The sequence below is a fragment of the Borostomias antarcticus genome (genome assembly GCF_949987555.1).
Source record: "Borostomias antarcticus genome assembly, chromosome: 24".
Classification (NCBI taxonomy): Eukaryota; Metazoa; Chordata; class Actinopteri; order Stomiiformes; family Stomiidae; genus Borostomias; species Borostomias antarcticus.
In genome coordinates this window covers 13486631-13509075 of record NC_140257.1, presented here as the reverse complement: position 1 = coordinate 13509075, position 22445 = coordinate 13486631, and the positions used below count along the sequence as shown (strand labels likewise).

At 46.8% G+C, this 22445-nt stretch overlaps 1 protein-coding gene across 4 annotated transcripts in view; it reads left to right on the top strand.

Annotated features, from left to right (window-relative positions):
- Positions 1-5551: 5551 nt before the first annotated feature.
- Positions 5552-22445, top strand: part of LOC311325340 (disco-interacting protein 2 homolog C) — a gene marked incomplete at both ends in the record, with an annotated part of 144873 nt that continues 127979 nt past the window's right edge. For all 4 annotated transcript variants that reach the window (XM_084458021.1, XM_084458022.1, XM_084458019.1 and 1 more), the window contains one exon: positions 5552-5630. In XM_084458021.1, coding sequence (XP_084314147.1) covers positions 5552-5630 — 79 coding nt within the window. The remainder of the gene's footprint in view (positions 5631-22445) is intronic.

Here is a 22445-nt window from a genome sequence, read left to right as displayed (position 1 = left end):
GGTATTAAAAAAAAAAGAGCAAAAAAAAGCATCCATTGCCCATGTAAGGTTTAAAGGCAAACGATGAGACGGCACTATTTGGAAGGAAGGTTGAGCTTTAGCCACGGCAGAAGTGATGGAGAGAAAACGGCACCTTTGAGCAGTCCCCCACCCCCCCCCACACCTGCTCCAACGCCGCGATACTGAACACCTCGGCCGTGAAAATGTTCAGCTCGGACAGATGAGGCCATCCCGGTTTATCATAGGGCTTTGATTTCTTCCTTCACTGTGGGCTTCTCTCTCTTCAGCATGCTCTGTGTAGATTTGATCTGGCTCTCCACATAACCATAGATACTATATTGACCACTGTACTCTGCATACATGTCAGAAGAAGAGTCCCTACTGTGTGGATGTGCATCCTAGACGTCTTCCTGCAACAAGGAGCACCCTGGGCCCCACCTGCGGAGGGGATGACTTGCTTTAGAACGTCCTGTACTGCTAGTCATTGCTGCTTGTTGGATCAGGACGCTTGTTTATGGGTTCAAGAAACATTCTGGGAGTGAGTTCAGTTCGGTTGTTGATTCTGAAGGACTGAGACACACTTGGATGGGCAGGCTTAAAATTGCGTTTTGGTTTTTTTTTCTCCTCAAAATGGCATACAAAACATGATGCACCATATCTGCTTATTTATAAACCAATGCTGTTTATTCCATGAGAGATATTGTTAAAATGTTTCTTTCGAAGAAGAGAAAAGTATATACGCGATTATATATACAAATGTATGATTTCCATCCAGTGTTTGAAAACTTGAATTTTATTTAAACTTGAAAAATGACTTTGCCTTAACTTTTATATGAGACAGCCTAGAGTTTATTTCTTTTCAAACCCCAAAATGTTACTAAGGGTGACACATGGAAATATTTAGTCATACCAAACGTCACAAGTCTTACTTGGTCTTAAGAAAGTACAAATCTAGCAGCATTTTTGTTGTAAAATGTATGAAAATCTAATTTGATTGTCCTTGTTCTTTGTTTCTAGTTCCTATTTTCAGTTTGTTTTGGGGAAAATATGAATCTTGTAAATGCAAAATAGTCAATACTGTATTAAATATGTGCACTTTGAAGTGTGTGCTTTGCTTGTACAATTGTAAATAACCAGAAAAATATAAGAGGTACCTTAAAATGATATAAAAAATATATTGATCTTGTTTAAATATTAATGTCGCTATTGAGCTGGATGTAGGATAAAACTAGATGTTGTGGTTTGAAATGTTTCTTTTGACTTTTTTTCTTTGTTTTTGTTCCGGTGTGCAGAAATGGAGTCTGCCTCACGTTGAGATGTGGGCAGGTAGTCTGATTGTAACGTTTTTAATGTCACGCTCCATTCCATTCTTCTTGTGTTGTGTACACCTGGTGTGCAGCTGTGTCTCTGTCGTCGTCCCCCCCCCCCCCTGCTGTGCACAAGGAGAGAAGGGAGAGCCTGTGGCACAAACACACATTCTGAAGTGACGGTTCACCACGAAAAACCCACTCTGACATGCTGTGCTTAAGCAATCTGAGGTGTGATGCCCACAATTTCAAAATGGATCACAGTAAAAGCACATTTTAAGCACAGATGCATCTCAATCTTTCATGTCAAGGGTCTGGCATAGGTCTGGCATAGGCTACAACCATTCATCATTTGACACAGTGTGTTTGTTTTTTTAAATATAAACCTTGTTGATATTTTTTGTTGGTATTTTGCTGTCGTTTTCATTTGAGATTTTGTTTTTCATGAATATGTGCATCAGCTTTTGTAGCTCCCAGAACTAATTAATGTACAAACCGTAGACTTACCAGTGTTTAGACTCAAATCATATAGTGTAGATATTTTTACACTTATTTCAGAAAGAGAGGAGTTTTCAGGCACATAACTGTATAACAAGCTGTTTCTGTTTCATTTGATCACATGTGGACTGCATTTAATGTGGTAAAGAAACCATTAACTGTGCCATTTATAATCATTATTTTTGTTCAACATGGCAGTTTGACTTCTACATAGTTGAACATTTGCCATTATATTTTCGTAATTGATTTGTTACCGATTAGAGGCTGGACAATGACTATATGTATCATAACTGGGATTAACCCTGATGCCACTGACTTCAGACCTGCATCTGGCTCCAGCTAATCACATGGCTGACTTGAGGCATGTCTGCCTAGAACTTGTGTGTATACAAGTTCTAGGCCCAAACACATATGCTGATGTCATTGCAGATTGGGTATCTATGGATGTGCTCTCAAGCTTGTGTGTGTGTGTGTGTGCGCGTGTGTATGTGTGTGTGTGTGGTCGGTCAGCGGTCAGTAAAGTAAAAACACATGCAAAGCTACTATGATTGAAGTAAACTAAGGTTGATTGGGCAGATTTGCAGCAAGCATGATTATAATGACAAAAGAATTTTGCATTGCATTCTTTTCTTTTCATTTTTTTTCTCTCCTGTCCAAATGACACTGCTCAAGAAAGACCGACTCATGTTTTTAACTCCTCTGGTTTTGCGCGCACTAAAAAAAGCCCTGTTGTAATGTTGGGGGCAGTTCTTGTGTTGCTGTACACTGAGCGTCATATCATCCCAGGCTGTCTCTCTCCCGGCCCCTGCTGGCTCCTGCTTTGTGTCACAATGTCCGACAGTGCCATGTTATTTTTGCAACGGTCGCAGCTTGTCGTAAATTGACCCTTTTTCGTCCGAGCAACAATGCGTGTTAAACGTGCACCAACTGACTGGAATCTGCACCTACTGACTGGAAGCGAGACATAGCGCTGTCTCACTGTCAAACTCACTGTGGTCAAATTAACTCATTTTCACTCTTTACAAAGTTACGCTAACGGCAGTGGACAATCGATGACTTCTGGAGAGACAAACCTAATGGCGGTTATCTGACGGTTGTTAAAATGGCTTCCAGAGGGCTTTTGATTTTTTTGTCTTATTTACTCTTCCATTTAAGACTGGAATCAAGCGTACATGTCAACTATTGATAATTTAAGTTACTCTTGTGTCATGATGTAAACTGTCTAATTTGGAGGAAAAAAATGTAGCTTACTGAAAAATAAAGATTTAGGCACTGTTGAGAAGCTACGTGTACATGTCTTTTTGTTGTCCACTGGGCTTTATGAAATATAATATACAGTAGTTATGTCTTGGGAACACTGATGAGGATCATAAAATGGAATTGAGGGTTTGGGTTCCTGTGATAAAAGTGTGTGTTGGGGGAGGTTGCATTTTAATAGTATTCAAACGGGGCCATGGCATGTCCATGGCTGTTGTGATCCGAAATGGCCACAAGGTGGCAGTGTTTTCACAAAGACATCTTTGGGATCGTGTCTTCCCAGCCCACCACACAGTTCCATACTGACATAAACAAATGCCAAATATGCCGTTTTTAGGCCATTCGGTTGGCACGAAAAACCAACGTATTTTTTTATAAAGACTTCCCCTGATACCCCTCAAAAACATTTCCCGCTCCTTAGGCTACCTCACACCATGTTCCTTGTGCATTCTCGATCTGTTTTCCATTAACGCACAGCTGTTCAGAGACAGCCGCTGAGGTGGGCTTGTTCAGAGACAGCCACTGAGGTGGGCTTGCATTTTTTGAACACTACAGGCTACCAGAATCCGTTGCGGAAGTGCTCCCCCCCCTCCCCAAATATCTAAGGAGCCGTGTTCCACCTCTACATACCCTCCACCCTCTCTGTTCTGGTCTCTCGTTGGGTCTCACCTCTGGCACAGTGGAATTTGGGGGGGATTTTATTCCGTTGCATAGCATTGGAATTCTCTGCAGATGTGCGAGTGAACCTCGGGATATGTCGAGTTGAAAGTGTTGCGCATTGTGGCCCCTCATTAGAGATAGCCTATGCCTGTGGCTTTTCCAATGCATCAGTTCCTGATGGCATTCTCCGGCCCCCAAGGCCCCCAGCACCGCTGACGGCACCAGAGACATTCAGGCCGGCAGAGAATGGACGAGGTTACATGACCGTGCTCTTGTGAATGCTAACAACCTAAACGGCCCCAAAATGAACGCCTGCTCCGCTTTCTTTGTCTCTGCTGCAGGGCCCCGTTTGAAAATGCATCCTTTCTCCCAACGTCCCTTCCTTAGAAACAACTGCAGTCTTGAGGAGCACAGGTTTTCCCCTATCCAATCATGTTAATTCAGGGTTTCTCCTGTCCAATCATGTTAATTCAGGGTTTCTCCTATCTAATTCAGGGTTTCTCTTACCCAATCATGTTGATACGGGATTGTCTCTTACCCAATCATGCTATTTCAGGGTTTCTCCTATCAAACCATGTTAATTTAGGAAGGACTCAAGGAAGGGGGAAAGGGAGGATGCAGACAGTGTTGAAACGGGGCCATGCTTCTGATAGATAGTATGGTCACCTTCTCGCAGGCTGACTCTGTAGCAGGAGTCATTATGCTCATACAAGCCCAAGACAAATGATCTCCAGAATGCCTGGACCTCCACACCAATGGTAATGATGCTAACTTGGATTTATCTGGATAATATCCTAGACGTGTTTTGAAGTAGCTGCTTGAGACAATTGGCTGGGCAGAGGGTGATTCAGAAACCAGGCCTACTGTGTTTGTTTTTGGATGCCCACAGCTATCATTTCAGCCAGTGATATTATCTAGGTTACATATATCACCATGGGACTAGGTACTTCATACTAAAACTGCAAGTGTGGATGTACAGTCGGCTCACATACTCTCTAGACAAACTGTACTTGTTGCTGCTTGCTAAATTACTTGAATTATTCATCTAATTTTCATAAGACATGATTTATTCATAAGCATGTCTTATTTGTTGCATGTTGTGGTGTCTTATCTCTATAAAAAAGAAAGAAAGAAAGGAATAATACCAATAATAATAGTAATTATTATTATAATAAATATAATGAGCCTATAATTAAATTAGTATTATTTATGAAGAACGCTAATGTCAGTCACATTGATACATTATCCACAACTTATTATTATGATAATAATTAATCAATAAAAAAAAATAAAAATAAAAAAGAATCCTATTCAATCAAACATTTTGTTGCATGAATCGTGCATATGAATGAGGTAAGGATCATTTGGACAGTCGGTGCAATCGTTATTTCTACAAAGGAGGTGTATTAATCAGTGCTTACATTTCTCCTTAGAACAACACGTTGTGCCGCTTGGGGCCGTGCACTGTGGCTTCAGAGAGCATCTTAAAAGTTGCTGAGCGGGTGTTTGGCGCCCTCCTCAGGCCTCAGTGGGAACGGACTGTGTCTGGGATCACGTGAATGGAACTGCACAGAAACGGAGGCAACGTTTGAGTATCCTCCAGCCAGCCGCACAGACGGGCTGGGATCACCACTAGTACATTTCTCACAGTGGGACGACCATGGCGGGACTTGAATAGGGGAATTTGCTGACCACTTGCCGCATTTCTTCCAAGTCGCTTCTCTTTTGCCCCATGCATCTTCGCTCTGCGGTGAAAGGACATTGTTGAAAGACTGACTGGGCTTTTTGTGAGGAGAAGGAGAGGAGAAGCGAAGTAATTTTAAAGCAGAATGGCGGACCGTGATACATTACCGCTTCCTCTGGAGGTGAGAGCCAGACTTGCTGAGCTGGAACTGGAGTTATCAGAAGGTAAATATTGCTATTTTACCGTGAACTGTTTGTTAACAAGTCGATCTATTTGATGCAAAGAAAACGGATGGGAGTTTGTGCATGGGATGAAACTACTGAGCAGCGAGTCCTGTCGCAAATATAAATGTTGAATCATTTCTGGAAACATAACTGCATACTCTTGCTACTTTTTGTATCCCTCTTGCACCATGGTAAACAATTCGGGTTAAAGCCATGGAAACAATATTTCATTAGCCCACATGACCTTGAAACAAAGAGTATCCTATAGCGATAGCCAATTAAATCTACCATAGTTCAAAATGTACTAATATTGACTTATTTGGGATTGTTGCTGGATATTATGTTTCCAATTTAGTATTCTACCGTCATATGCACACTCCCCATACCTCATTTTTGTCTTTGAACGCAGAACAGAACGTATTTCATTTCAAGTTTAGACAAAGATCTAGAAGTCTGGAAAAGGGGAAAACTGGACTGACTGGTACAATGTGTTACATTGTGGCCTATAACCTCTTCCATGTACACTCATAAGTAGTTTAGTGTAGGAGTGTCATGTTTCAACTATTGAGCTGTTTTTCTTCTTTGACACGGGGCTTGAGAATGTGGAGATTGTGCTTTGTAATGTTCAGCCATTTATGGCAAAAGAGTGGAGGCTAACTGCGCATAGATAGCTACAGTACTGCCTTTTGTGCTTCCCAGACTGCTGTCAGATGCAGCTTTCAGCATCTTGCCAATGGAGACATTTTAGATATGTCGGAATAACACCGTAATGGGATGAAGTCTTTCGGAAAGCATGCTGGTATGCAATGGAAGTCATCTTAAAAAGATCTTAAAACGAATTCTAATGCAGAGCATCGCCAGTTATGCACATTTCAGACTGACCTATTTTCATAATGTTCTCTCCTTTATCTTAAAAACACCGTTTCCATAGGGCAGCACAGATCGTGTTCTCATGCCTTGGGTTCTAGGTGATAAAACGTTATGTATAAGTGCAAGTGTGCATTGAGCCTCACTGCATTGTGCCACAGATCCACTCATGACGTGGGTTTTAACGGCAGCTCGCCAACAGGTGTCCTGCAGTAATGTGATTGTTAGGTGACCGTTACCATCAAGTCAGTCAGTCCCCAGACGTCCCCCAGACGTCCCCCCGACCTACCTTCGGTTATCCAGTTGTTGGCTTCAAATTGACAGAACAAAACACTAGGGGCTCCTGGAATCCTCATAAATTGACAAAACAAAACACTAGGGGCTCCTAGAATCCTCATAATAGTTATATTTGATACGTACTGTTGATAATCTATTTTATAGTAGGAGTAGGTAGGCCTATGTGGGTAACCCTGGCTTTTGTTTAAACGGGTTGTCGAATTGGCAGCAGGCTACTGCTGATAAGGCTGTGTTGCTCCAGTGTGGATATCGGATGATAAGGAAACCGAGCCCCATGTCCAAATCTTGAACGGAGCTCAGATATGTTCCGAGCAGTTTTGGCTCATGGACAGGGCAACTCTGTGTCTCTGGAGCTCATTACTTCATCTCCTTGGTCACATCTGGGCCTGATAGGATGCCTCTGCAAGACCTCGGCTGCCATCTGTTGTTTTAAAGCCGGAGCTCAAGGAATTCTTTCTCCAGAAAGAAATGCCTTGGCATACTGTTCTACTGTTAATTGCAGATCTGTCTCTTCTGTTTGAAATAGCCTATTGAATGTTGATTTATTATGTTGTTCTGCACACAGGAGTCAAGGACAGTCATGTGTTTTAACTCTTATAGTGGACAGTGTTCGAACACACGCCAGTATCTGTTCTGAATAGACGGACTGCCTCTAGGCTATGCTCTTGTAGAGGGGTGTATCCTACTGTTATCATGCAATAAATCTGGGAATATGATTTCTAGGCAACATGCACTCAAGTTTGTGAAATGTTGAAACTCACAATTATGATACTGTTGAGAGAGGGGTCAGGGAATAATTTTTACAGCTCACTTTTCTGGCCCCTGGGTGATAGTGTTTTTTTATTGCTTCCCTCTGGAATATGTAGGGGTGGGACCTATGCCCACCTCCCTTGTTCTCTGTAAAGCGCATTGTGTTGCCTCTGTATGAAATGCGCTATACAAATAAAGCTTTGATTGATTGATAGTAGGCAACATGCATCAGTCAGTTGACAACGTCTAACGTTTTTAAAGCAGTCGTCTTGAGCCTACTCGTTGTCTTATAGAAAAACAAATACTGTGGCGGCGGAATTTGCACATTAACGACAACAACGGCCCAGCTGAGCTGTTGACTACGCTGAGCTGAGTCTCGTGTAGGTCTGGCCTTTGCTCCGACCGACTAAGCCCGGCCCGGGTCGAGTCAGAGTGCCGTCATAATAATCACCTGCTTCCAGGCCGGTGGGCGGGGTGGGTTACGGCGACGCCGCGCAGCCGGCCGGCGGCGGCCGCCATGTTTCTGTGTAGAAGCGGACGAGGTGAGGCTGACCTTTGGACGGTGATTGTGACAGGTGAGGTCCGCCTCTCCCCGTCCCTGCCGGCCTCAGAAAACATTCCTCCGTTCACTTTGTATCACGTTGCACTAATTGCACATATACTGTAGATGTGACGTGCCAGTTCACACACACACCCCTCTCTCGCACACACATGCACGCACACACACACGCACCTGTCTTTGGCGATGACAGTGAATGCCAGCTGATTGTCTCTGGTTAGCCTGTGACTCAGAGATATAAATAGTGAGCATGTCAATGTTCTTCATAGAGGCTGAATTATGATTATGCTCAAGGTCCAAATCGAAGGCCAGTAGGAGCGGTCAGGGAAACGCTTAAACCGGCAGCCTATAGTCAAACCACCGCCTTGTTGTGCCTGGGACTTGTTTGCTGGCGTGTGTTTAACCTCTCTCAACACCGTAGACCCGTCTTGAGTCCATGATTTTAGTCTTTGGTCGTTGTCACTCGAGTCCCGACCCTCACACCCCCTGCCGCTGCTCCTACCTTTGGACTAGCCGTTGCCATAGTGATGATATTTGACTACTTCCTCCTTGGTGGCGGCGATGAGAAGTGGAGAGAGAGGCGTGGTGGGCGTGGCCTACCGGAGGGGTGGCACAGAGGGCAGCTGGCATGTAGAGGTATTCCTCCCTTGGTGATGGGTATGAGTTGACATACCAGTGTATTACTGAATCTTAACAAACACGCCACATTTTCCACACAGTCATGCTCCTTGTTAAAGCTGCCAACTTCATCTCCGTTCACTGTGATGTCAGGCTACGAATGTTTTGCTCATTGGGCCCTTCGGAGGCTTTTACCCTGATGAGAGGTCTACAGCCAAAACCCGCTGGCAGTCTCAGATATTATTTCGCAGCAAGTGTGCAGCGTGTTCAAACTGGGCTGTGCGTCCTGAATCAGGTTCTGCTGTTTATCCGTGGTACGTCAGAGAAAAGTCATTTCACTGTTCATTGCACTATTCCAATGCTAACTGATGGTGAAGTGTTGGGATTGAGACCAGCGGAGTCATCACCAGTAAAGCAGCAGGACCTTCTCTGGCCTCTTGAGAGGGGTCTCCTCCCTAATCGCCTCAGTCTCGACTGAGCTGTCGAGGAACGAAGCAAAACCTACGCTAAACCTCTTCCTAAACCCCCGCATGGAACCTGTGGCTCTGCTGATCCAAGATGCCGATCCGTTGAGACAGTCCAGCGCGGTTAAATCCACAAACCTCCGCTTGACCGCCTCTCAGATTTGCAGCGCTCTGACAAAAGGACAAAACAAACGCACACTTCGCCCGCTGACATTTCAGCCCCTGGATTGTTTGTGCTCTGCGCTGACAGAGGGAAGATGAATATTAATGCGGTCGCCTCAAGCGAGCTGGCATGTGAAGTATGTCGTCTGGTTGCAGATGTGCGGACTCTTCCGGCGCCTTTGTCCTGTCAGTGTGAGGTGTCCTCGTTTCTCTGTGGCCCAGGTATGCAGGTATTTCATATCTGCCTGTGTGTATTTAGATTCCTCCTCCGTTTTTGTCAATGGTAAAAGGACTGCACTTATATAGCACTTTACAATTCACCCATTCACACACACATTCACACACCAATGGCGGTAGCTGCCATGCAAGGTGCCAGCCTGCTCATTGGGAGCAATTTGGGGTTCAGTGTCTTTCCCAAGGACACTTCGACATGTGGAATCCGGGATTCGAACCGCCGACCCTACAATCGTTGGACGACTCGCTCTACCACTGAGCCACAGCCGCCACCCATTTTGCTACGCTGTATTCTGATTGGACCCTGCTTTTGAAGCCCAAGCCTCGGATGGAAACGCTCAGTGGAAATTGTCCAGTGAACATGTTTTTTAGTCCAGAAATCAGACCTTTCATCATTTTGTCTTTTTTTCAGATAATTTTGTGGGGTTTTCTGGGAAATTGGAAGGGTCAGCCAGAATTGGTTGAAGCAGTGATTTGCCATGGCTGTCCCATCTGTCATTATGCATATGCAGATCTAATCAGCATTTTAATTTGTCCCATCTGTCATTAAGTATTTGTAGATCTAATCAGCGTTTTAATTTGTCATGCCCGCTGTCAGTCCCATCAATGTCAGATTTTAAACGGGAGTTTTACGATGAGCTGGCTCTTCTGATGTGAATGGCCGCCCGCTGCAAATTGGCTGAAATAAGCAGGAACAAGGAAGGCTGAGCCATAAACTTTAAGGCCAAATTTACGACTGCTCCCCAGTGGTAATTGTGTGTCTGCTTTATGTTATATCATCTATTGGTTGAAGTGTTTAGCCGAGTTGAAGCCCAAGAATATTTTCTTTACTACACTGGCTTTCTGACTATTTGTTTGTTCTGACGGGTGTCATATTTCAGCTGTTCTTGCCACCCTCATGTGGAGGCTTTAAGTGGTAAGGAGAATGTTCCGGGTATGTTTCGGATACGTATATTAGGCTGTCCATTTTTTGCATTAAATAATATCTGGGCTATATCAACATGGAGATCATGGAAGAATGCCAAGTTGCTTACAGCCTATTGGCTACCGTGGTTTCCGCTATCAACACAGTGTCTTGATCCGACCACTAATGATCCCTTTGCATTTCTACTATCTACTTGATAAGCCTCCGATGACGCCTTGAGGTCCTTATGGCCCTGCTCTGGCCCTGATCTGGCCCTGATCTGGCCCTGATCTGGCCCTGCTCTGGCCCTGCTCTGGCCCTCCCCTGTCCCTCCCCACATCGCTGTGCGAGTCCCACACAGTGACGAAGCACTTTGTTGTTCTGCCTTGTAGGAAATCTGTGGTGCCCGGCCGCGTGCCTAACCATCCAGATAGCCGGCCGGTGTTCAAGATAATCCCGGTCCTTTCGTTGGGGACGTTCACTCCAAGCCACACCAGTAAGCCATGAGCCTCCCATCTGGCCTGGGAAAGCAGCTTGTGAGTGTCGCTTAACTACTGCCACAGGCTCCTCCAGGGGGTGATGTCATTCCTGGACCGGGTAGAAGGGGGGCTGAAGCCCACGGCTTGTTTCTGGTGGATTGCATCATTATGCCACTCAGACAGGCGTTCCTTGGCCCAAATTCTCTCTCTTTTTTTTCTGGTTCTTGTTTTTCATTCCTTTCTTTCCTCGACTCGTCTGCACTTTGAAGCCGTCGTGTTGCGAGTTCTGTAATTTAAAGTGGGATCTCTGGGGGTGAGAGAATCTTGACCCCCCCCCCCCCTGCGGTGAAGATAAATGAAACCAACATGGAAGCGCATTTTTTCGTTTCGTTTTTTCAAGAACGCAGCCGTGGCCTCATCCTGACTCTCCAAACGGAGAGATGACAGATATCTGCCCTGCATGCCGTCGTCTTCTGTACCACCACGTCTCTCTTATCCTAATGTGTTTGTTATCACAGTTAGAGGTGAGTTTAGTTTCCAGTGCCAGCGATGACCTCGTCGCCCCGCCTCTCTACCCCTGATTGGCTGATGACCTCGTCGCCCCCGCCTCTCTACCCCTGATTGGCTGATGACCGGTATTTCCCTCTCCAGGTTTGTTTCCGTCACCTCCCTGCTCTCCGCTGAAGCTCAGTTCATAATCACATCTCAGCCCCGCTGTGTCTGCGACCCAGGAGAACAAAACATGACGTTTATGTTGGACTGTGACACAATTTCAACAAGAGGGGAGCAATTGCAGTGGCTCAGTGCAGACAAGCCTAGAGCTCCTGTCTTTCTAGACAGTGGCAGGGCTGTGCTGTTCACAGCTTTATTAGATTCACAGCAAAGGAACGAGGCACTGGTCGCCCATAGATTGATGTGGTCCCTTGGATTGACGAGTCCACCAGCACAGAACGACTGCTCTCAAGACCAGCCTGTATCAATAAAGGTCAATAAAACCTTCCTTGGATTCCATTTTTTCTTTTGTCTCTCAGATAGACTCGCCTTACTCTTCTGTTGACATCATAATGTCAATAGAGACTCTGTGAGACATTTTTAGTTTTCTTGTGTTGAACACATTCTTCATCGACTGAGCAGCTCTCTGTTACCTGGGAAGACAGAGATCGACTCCTATTATGCGCTTCTCTTTCCCTCAGATCCGTTGTGTCTGTTTTGTGCACAATTTCGTTCTGTGATAATTGGCTGTTCCAAGAGCAGCACGGAAAGAAATGGTGAAAGCGCCAATTGAGCCAAGAGGAACCGTATTATTATCGTAGCTCGGATGTCTTTGATAAAGTACAACCCAGCAGTTACACAGCTCTCATCCCTAGCTCTCATCATCCGTGTAGGTGAACTGCATTCCATTATTTGTAGGAATGTTGTTTATTGTCTTTGACATTCTGTAGCCCACATTTCCGTATATAATTCTGTGTATAATGATTAGGTAATGTATCACGAAGGCCCAGTTTAGAACCACACAAACACTACAGTCTAATCATCCCTCATCACATTAAGACAACACTGCTGGCAAACAGCACTCAAGGGCTCAACAGGGAGGACACATTTTCTAAAAGTTCACACACTATGTGGTTTACAATAGAAGGGACAGGCAAGCTGTCGAGGTAAATTCAAGTTCAAGTGTAATGATGAATTCCATCTGTCTCTTTCCAGATGGAATAAACAGAATTAAACCTCCTATCTCTTTGCCTTATCCGCAGAATCGGTCTAAAATTGCCCTCATCCTTGAAGACTAGATGTCTAAACCGCTTCACACCACTTTTGAGATTAGAACAGAGGGGGGCGCGGATAAGAGAGAGCTGTAACTGTTAATGGCGCCTTACAGGAAAAGGGCAGTGTAAACGTCTTGTTTTGTCTCGCACTTCCATCGCTGATAAACGTCGCAGGGCGTCGAGGCGGGCGGCTGCCAGGAAAAGCTCGCCGTCAGATTAGGTGGTGTACACAGAGCGTACATGCTGCTCAGTTTCCCATTAGGAGAGCACACTCCCGACAGATGTAGCGAGACACTGTCACTTCGCCGGCAAAGCCCTTCATTGATGACAGTATGTATTTACTCAGGAAACTCAAGTAGTGGAGCATAAGACCCTGAATGCTGTCATTTAATTATTGCCGTGTGTACACAGCGGGATCGGCGTCGTTAATGTTCCGTTACGAATGTGCTAAAACTCTCGGAACGTGTTGAAATAATGTTTGGAAGGCTGTCCCAGTGGCAGCATCTGCCCAAAAAGCTTCAGCCTTTAGTCGACTAACGAGTCAAGTCTCTAATGGCTGCGCTCAACTAGAGACTGAAGACATTCGTCCAGGTTTCGTTGCTGAAAGTGGATGGAACCCATTAGAGAGATAAAATAAATAAATAAAATGCATTGCAGAACCAATCAACGTCTTTAGGGCAGTCCTTCCTAATGGGGCGGTGAATGTTTGGTTTTGGTTCTCCAGTTTGTTTGGAGGAAATCATTTTCGTTAAGGAGGGTCCTTCACCTAATTGGAGATTTAGGCAGTTGCTCTGATTGGTAGCATCGGTTTTAGGCGCTGTTCCAGTGGTAACTTTCGATGGAGATGTCTCCAGACTTTTGGAGGAGGAGATCTCCAAAGTCTGGCATCGTGAGACTAAGCCTTTAGAACTGGTCTCCAAACTGTATTGGGACTCTTTGCTTATTTTGTTTGGCAGCTCTGTTCTAACTGAGGCAAGACACAAAGCTGCATAGCCGGTTCTAAAACCTTGAAAAACCTTTGCCTCTCTTATTGAGTAAACCTTATTGCTTCTCCAAATTATATGTTACAAATGTCTGACCTGACGGTTTGGAGTTTGGTGACGTGCCAAGCTGCTTTGCCGGCCGTTGGAGGTTTACAGTTCTAGTACCAGATGGCATCTTAACATTTATTCATTTTTCCTTCCATAGTTTAATTTCCATATTATGGAAATTAAACTTTGGAAGGAAACTTAAAATAATTTTAATTGCATGTAGCGACTTGCTTCTGAAACGGGCAGGTGTTGAGGGTCTAAGCTTCTGAAACGGCCAGGTGTTGAGGGTCTAAGCTTCTGAAACGGCCAGGTGTTGAGGGTCTAAGCTTCTGAAACGGCCAGGTGTTGAGGGTCTGAGGTGGTTTGGAACGACTAGCGTTCCTCATCCTCCTCTGCGAACGACTGTGGGACTTAATCGTCACACTGTGCGGTATTTTTCATTACTGAATTAGTCTCGTTTGCATTTGTGCATCTTTGCCTCAGTGTGGTCACGGTGAACATAAGGCATGGAATCAATGCCAGTGTAAAAATAAAATAAAAAAGGTTTGCAAATGTTAAGAAAATTACTGTTAGTTAGTTAGAAGGACATAAAAAAAAAACAATAAAATAAAAAAAACATTCACAGTATCACACATCCTGGTGCGTTACTGTAGCAACACATTGGTGGTAGTTAACCACCCAGAGAGACCAGCTGTATTGTGTTCAGTAAAGCGATATGTTTGAACCTGTTGATCAACAGGTCAACCTAGATCCTTCTCCGCTCTCGCCTGTGAAAAATGCACTCTTTAGATGTTTAGCACTGTGTGTATAAACTCCTGTCCTCTTGGGCCTAGTCGTGCAGAAACAGGTCTTGTGCAACAGATGGGGAAACTTGAGGTGGACAGTTGCGATAATGTTGGACGTCGTAGATGAAGAATGAGTCTTTTTGTTGTCTCTTGAAGGGGTTTCATTCACACCCAGGTAAACCCTACTGGCACTTGAGTGCGTGACGTCGTTAACAGTAGAACATCCTTTAGAACGTCACAGGCGGTTCGAACCCTTCATCAGAAAGGTTCACGTCGGTCGTTCTACTGACTGATGGAGCACCCTGTGCTGAATACCACTGCTTTGGACTCACTGAGTCAGGGGAACCCTTCTAGCCAACATCTGGGGTTAATGCTTGGCCTGTTTCACTCCGCTGGGATGTTTGTGTGTGTGTGTGCGTGCGTGTGTGTGTGTGTGTATAAAAATGTGTTAAGTGTATGCGCTGAATGTTTCAATGATTATATAAGGCCAGCTAACTGGGTCATGCGGATGGATGTTCTGTAGACATCCTCCCTCCCAGAATCCTCCTTGGTACAGTAGGGAGCAGGGTGGACAAACATGGGGTTAAATGCAATTATTGCAAATCGCATTGGATCCTGTAAACCGCTAAATGACTGTAATGTAGGCTAATGTAACTGCTCATGTTGTACTGTCCAAATTCTCACTTTACCATTAAGGAGGCCTATCTCTCGCCATTTTAGACACGTCCGCAACGCTATCGAGTCGAGTCATGTTGCTTATCAAGAGCATCAGATGACCCGCCTTGACACAATAATGTCATTGTAGGATGTTCCGAACAAGACGAGCGTCGGGGGGTTCAAAGAGAAGCATTGTTGGCGGCAGCTTGTGAATATTGTCTTGGGTTCCATGGGTTCTTATGGTTGGTTGTCTCTCACATTTGAAGGTAACTCTCTGAGTCAACATGGAATGAATGAGCGTTTAACTGTGTTTAGCTCTTAGCCCAGTTGCTATGATTAATGCTGTCATCGTGACCATGCGTGCTTCACGTAGCGTTTCACACTGTCCGCCACAAGTGATGTTATGATGTTATACCGTCTCTAGAGCTGTGTAGAGATGTGATTAGGAAAGCCAGAAATTCCTTCTTCTCTCAATCAATTTCTCTATCACGACATCACACTCCAACCAATGGAGGCTTCCTGCCCTGATAACTCGAACGCACTGCCGCTGGGATATTAGTATACTATGCTGTTCATCCTGGCTCCAGGTTTATCTCTCAGTCAAAACAGTGTGTGTGTGCGTGTGTGTGTGTGTGTGTGTGTGTGTGTGTGTGTGTGTGTGTGTGTGTGTGTGTGTGTGTGTGTGTGTGTGTGTGTGTGTGTGTGTGTGTGTGTGTGTGTGTGTGTGTGTGTGAGTGAGAGAGAGAGAGAAGGGGGGGGGGGGTCTACTTGGGCACGGGAGGTAGTTGTGTAAATACAGGATGTTTTGTGCTGTCAATGAGAGATGAGAGGATTAGCCCCCAGGCTAGTGGGTCACACGCTACGAGAGCCAGGATGGGTGATATGTACATACAGTACACACTACAGAGAGCAGGGTGGGACATATGTACATTCACACTGCAGAGAGCTGGATAGTGCTTTTAGGGGTCATTAGCGCCATTCCGTGTGAAAATTGAACAGATGTCTACGGCATTTGCATTATACAATATATCGAGGGAAATCGGAAAATTATTTTTTCCGCACAGAATTGCTAAAGCATTGGGGGTTTATAAGTTTGATTACAGCCATTTCAGCAGAAGGAACCATCTAGCCTCAATATGCCTTAATGCATTTCCATGCACATTAGCTCTTTAAAATAGAGAGTGCACATCATGGGCCTTGATAGAAATTCATAACACATACGACTATGATGACGCATCGAAATCGTACGGGTCAGAGTTAGGGCGTTTTCAAATGTCACTCATTAAGCTTCCGAGTTATACGACAGTGTTAGAATAATCCATGTTTAAGTTTGAAGCGTCCACTCACAAAAGTACATAATTCAACTCTGTGGCGATTATACTGCAGCTAGCGTGGCGTTTGAACCAGTAGAATGTGACTCTTACATTTAACACGCATGTTGATGGATATAAAGGTAACAACGGGGTTAAAAAACGGGATATAAAAACAATATTAGTGTTTGGCCTTTGCTAAGTCAGTAATCCACAGAGTGAGTTGATGCCACGCTGTCTAGGGAGTTGGCCTTTTCAGAGGGCACAGACCCACACCACATCTCCACTAACCTATCATCCCTCTGGACTAGACTGTCCCTGCCCTGCTCATCGCCCCAGTCTGCCCTCTTTCTTATAATTATTTCATCTTTTCTAGAGAGAGAGAGAGAAGAGACACCATGGGCGCTTTCTGTTTGTTCAAGCCTGTCTCTTTCGTCAACGAGGTTTGAGTTCTAATTAAGATTCGGCGGCGGCTGCCGGCGTTCGTTTTTTCCGGCGCCCGACCTTTTAAAAAAAGAAAAAAAAGCTTTTTAATCCAGACACATTGAGTTAAATATTTAACGGCCCTGACTTGGTGGACTGCAGCTCTGCTGTAGACAGAACTCTCTCTCTCTCTCTCTCTCTCTCTCTCTCTCTCTCTCTCTCTCTCTCTCTCTCTCTCTCTCTCTCTCTCTCTCTCTCTCCCTCTCTCTCTCTCCATCTCTCTCTATCTCTCTCTCTCTCTCTCTCTCTCTCTCTCCCTCTCTCCCTCCCTCTCTCTCCCCCTCTCTCTCTCCCTCTCATTATCTTTTGTTCACTCTCTCCATCATTCACTCTCTCTCCGCGGGCGCCTGTGAAAGTGCTTTGTGGTCTTTAATAGGAAAGTCATATCCATCTATACATTTCTCCACATTGTAGGGAAAGTGTTTTTCTACATGGCCAGTCCCGACGTCTCCTCGGCCGGTGTGCTGATCTTCCACTCATTATTACGCCATTCGACGGCGCGCTATCATAAACCTGCGTTAGAAATGCACGTCCTAGACTGCGTTATAGCACACCGGAACACGTCCTGCGCTGTAGCAGGCGAACGCCACCTCAGAGAAAACCAAACGCCTTGTTATTGTCCTGTATGTATGCAGCTGCACCCCTATAGGGGAACACGGCTAGTTGTGCGAATGTAGGTCAAAAGCCCGGCCATAAAACAATACAGCATCTGCTCCACTACCCCCGGCTCGGGGTATTAGTGCCCTGACGGACTCATCCCTTCCATTATGACACCTTCGGATGAGTCATCCACGTCATCCACTTCACATTGCCTGCACCCGCCCCCCCCCCCCACCCCCACCACCACCACCACCAACCACTGAATCTACAGTGTGTGACCGGTGACCACGCTGGCCATTCTGTTTTTCAGGTCCACATGTATACACGCTTCCCATAATCCCTTTCTTTCAGCCCGAGGCTCAGAGAGGTCCTCACGCCGCCGCCTTCTGTCTCTGCTCCGCGTTTTCGGGGGCACTGGGTGAGGGGTATAACTCAGGGGGGCACGCAGGGGGCAAGAGGAGGCATCGCTGGAACCCCCCATCCCACGCCCCCCCGACGGACGAGCGGGCGCACGAGCAGGAAGGAGAAGAGAGGCAGCGAACGGCTGACCTACATTCAGCCAAAACATCCGCCACGACGTCAGCGCAGAGCGGGCGGTCTCAGCGCCAGTCACAGGCCGAGGGGGGGGGGGGGGGGGGGGGCTTGCGGCGTCACTGTGAGTTGTCACGGCCGGGCTGCCGCAATCGGGACTGTGTCCTAAGGTGTGTGTGTGTAGGGGGGGGGGGTCACGGTGACGGTGACAGAATCCCTGCTGTGACGCTGGCCCTTCCTGTCATGACTGGGATGTTAAGCAACCCCCCTTCCCCCATACGGACATACACAGACCTACACTCAGGCACTCTCTCTCTCTCCCTCTCTCCCTCTCTCTCTCCCTCTCTGTCTCTCTCCCTCTCTCTCTCTCTCTCTCTCTCTCTCTCTCCTTCTCTCTCTCTCTCTCTCTCTCTCTCTCTCTCTCACACACACACACACACACACACACACACACAGAAACACATACACAAACCTCCTCTGTGTGCAGTCATGGCGATCATGTGAGAATGTGCAGCTGGGGGCAGCTTCTCTGCGACCCACAATGCAACAGGAAACACCCCTGAAAGTGACAGAAAGGACCAATCAGGGACTCTCTAATCACCTTCTAATGTCTGATTAGGACCCTTATTAGAATGCCACTCTTCATCAGTCAGAATCACAGCTTTTTCAGGCGACAGGGGAAATCCTGGTCATTTTCACACCAATTAGGTGCATTATGTTTGAAACACCTGACAATCGCAACTGCAAATCGTTCTGGCACGACACAGTTGTGTTTTGGACTTAATAGGGTCTTCTGACAACCTTGGTTCAACACCCACAAAAACGGGACACAGGCACACCACACACACACACACACACACACACACAGAACGCTACATTTGAGGCCTTTCTATTGGGATCTGAAGTAAACAAGTATTTTGCTGAGTCAGTTCAAGACGTGAATCACAACCCTGTGTGTCGCCAGTGCTGTTGGGCTGCTGCCCCAGACTGTTGCTCCAACCTCTCCGTGCTCTCACGACCTCTCTCTATCTGCCCTGACAATGCCCCGTAGAGGCCCACCATGGCACGCTGGGCCGGGGCTATCTGCTGGAGCTGCTCCCTGGCTATCTGCTGGAGCTGGGCCTAGGCTATCTGCTGGAGCTGGGCCCTGGCTATCTGCTGGAGCTGGGCCCAGGCTATCTGCTGGAGCTGGGCCCAGGCTATCTGCTGGTTAGCTGGGCTCTGGCTATCTGCTGGAGCTGGGCCAAGGCTATCTGCTGGAGCTGGGCCCTGGCTATCTGCTGGGCTCTGGCTATCTGCTGGAGCTGGGCCCCGGCCGGGTCTGTACCATGCAACGAGGACGTCAGTATCGTTGTTTTAACGCCATAACGACAAGCCTAAACCATCGTTGTTGTTAGCAAAAGAGGCATATTACTTAATCAGAGTGGAAAACATGCCTACTGAGGGGAGAAGAGACTCTGACGCGCGCACACGCACGCACACACACACACATGCACACACACACATGCACATTAGGAAATCTTAATTGGTTCCTGACAAAAAGCCCCCTCAGTAAAATGTAGCTATATTAAGCAAGTGTCACCATATTACCATTTTTTGTTATCCAATTCGCCTTATTCACCTCAGCTGCTATATTGGTCAGTCTGACGTAATTAGGGGTGCCGATGCGGAAGTGCCCGGTGCCTTCAATGTTAAAAGTTCACTGTAAAAACACCACTTCAAGAACCAAAATAGTCAAAATAACAGACTGAATACACTATCGGGGTTACAAACTCATCATTACCAGACTCCGATTGTTTTTCACTGCCGTTGTTTTCACGTTTGGAAATACATTGGAGTGAATGCAGCTGACGGCTAACTATGGCTCATTCACCTCCATGTATTTCCAAATGCGAAAACAACGGCAGTGAAAAACAATCTACAAGAGTCTGGTAATGATGAGTTTGTAACCCCGATAGTGTATTCAGCCTGTTATTTTGACTATTTCGGTTCTTGAAGTGGTGTTTTTACAGTGAACTTTTAACATTGAAGGCACCGGGCACTTCCGCATCCGCACCCCAGACTGACCAATATGGCTGCCAGGTGAATAAGGCGAATGGCCATTGTTTCCCTTTTATTTATAGTGTGTTTACCACAGAAGAAGAAGACCATCTGCCACGGTTCAACTTCATACACACCAGTCAAATACTGTCCTACGTTGTCCCTCCTACCATCAACGACCATCAAACCTCTGTCCCTCCTAATATCAACCATCCGCAACGAGTCAAACCTCTGTCCCCTGCGCTGTCCCTCCTACTAATATCAACCAGGTCCACCTCTGTCCCCTGCGCTGTCCCTCCTACTAATATCAACCAGGTCCACCTCTGTCCCCTGCGCTGTCCCTCCTACTAATATCAACCAGGTCCACCTCTGTCCCCTGCGCTGTCCCTCCTACTAATATCAACCAGGTCCACCTCTGTCCCCTGCGCTGTCCCTCCTACTAATATCAACCAGGTCCACCTCTGTCCCCTGCGCTGTCCCTCCTACTAATATCAACCAGGTCCACCTCTGTCCCCTGCGCTGTCCCTCCTACTAATATCAACCAGGTCCACCTCTGTCCCCTGCGCTGTCCCTCCTACTAATATCAACCAGGTCCACCTCTGTCCCCTGCTCTGTCCCTCCTACTAATATCAACCAGGTCCACCTCTGTCCCCTGCGCTGTCCCTCCTACTAACGTCAACATCCCCATTCCAGATGTTTCACTGCCGACATTCAACAGAACACCTCCCCTTCTCTCTGCTTTAGATTAGATTAGACTTTATTGTCCCTCAAGGGGAAATTCATTTTCACAGGACTGCAGCACAATACATTTAACAACGAACATTTTACATAGTTTTGTTTTGCTAATGGTGTGTGCGTGTGTGTGTGTGTGTGTGTGTCTGGATCACTGGCACAATTGAATCATTCTTTTTTTAATCAACTGCTACGATGCGTCCTCGTACTCTTTGTCGACGACTCCCCCTTCGACCGGGTGTCTTCGGGGACACAAACTCCGGAGGCAGAATTAATGACACGTCTTAAATAATAATAATAACGCGGCAGCGTTGTGAAATAGTCCTCCCTCACATCTCCGTGATTTCCTTTGGGGAGCGTCGGGGGAACGGAGCTCCAGATATTGCTGTTGGCGTGCGGCGCCGCCCTTGCCGTCAACTTCCTCGCTCTGCTCTCGTCTCCGTATCCTTCTGTTTCACGAGTGCCGCGCCCTCCCCATGGCGACCGTGGGGCTCGCCAAACGCCGACCCTCCGGGGGGGGTGGGGGGGGGGTTGTTCTATAGAACAACCCTGTATCTCATGCTGTCCTGGGAGGTCAGAGGTCATTTCCCTATAGAAACTGGCCATGTGGTTGTTGGGAGCTGCTGTTTCAATCCGGACTGTTTTTCCCGTGACTGTCAGCCCCCCCACGCGGGCCGAGGGTACTCCGAGGAGACCTTCGCCCTTGGGAAACCCCGGGAGTGGTCTTTCTATATAAACACCAACACGGAGTGGATTCCACATAATTTGTGTCAATTTAGGGATTTGATACATGCGTAGAGTAGAGTGCGTAGAGTAGAGTGCGTAGAGTACTTTAGTTTTCAGTGTTGTTTTTTTTTATCCAGACCTGCGTAAGGTTTGATTTTTATCCGAAGCGCTTTACAATGGCCTCTCATTCACACACACATTCACACACCAATGGCGGCAGCTCCCATGCAAGGTGCCATCCTGCTCATTGGGAGCAGTTTGGGGTTCAGTGTCTCGCCCCAAAACCACTTCGACATGCGGACAGGAGGAGGCGGGATTCGAACCGCCGACCGTCGGACGACCCGCTCTACCTCCTGAGCCACAGCCGCCCCAAAGTAGGAATCTGTGTCCCACGGCGCAGATGGTGAGCACTCTGCTCGTGCTAGCGGCTGGCGTCAAACCGGGGTCTCGGGACGGCGTGAGCTCTCTCTCGCCCTACGGCATCGCCCGCGACCGGGAGGCTCACACCAGGCCTAAGCCAGCGCTCTTCTGATGGGCAGCGCAGCTGTAAGGCAGACTCCCTCCCTCTCTCCCTCTCTCCTCCTCCTCCTCCTCCTCCACAGGCGCATGCTGGAATGCGGTCACCTCGCCGCTGCCCTCTCATGGAAAAAGGGGCGCGGCTAGGCGCTCACCGCTAACGCTGAGGTAAACGATGACGCTAAGCCGGCCGGTGTCGGCTTAATGCTTTCCGCTGGGCTTGGTACCAGGGGGGGGGGGGGGATTATATTAGAGGACCGGAGGACTCCCTCCGACTACGCCGCGGAGGGAGAGCGATCCAGCC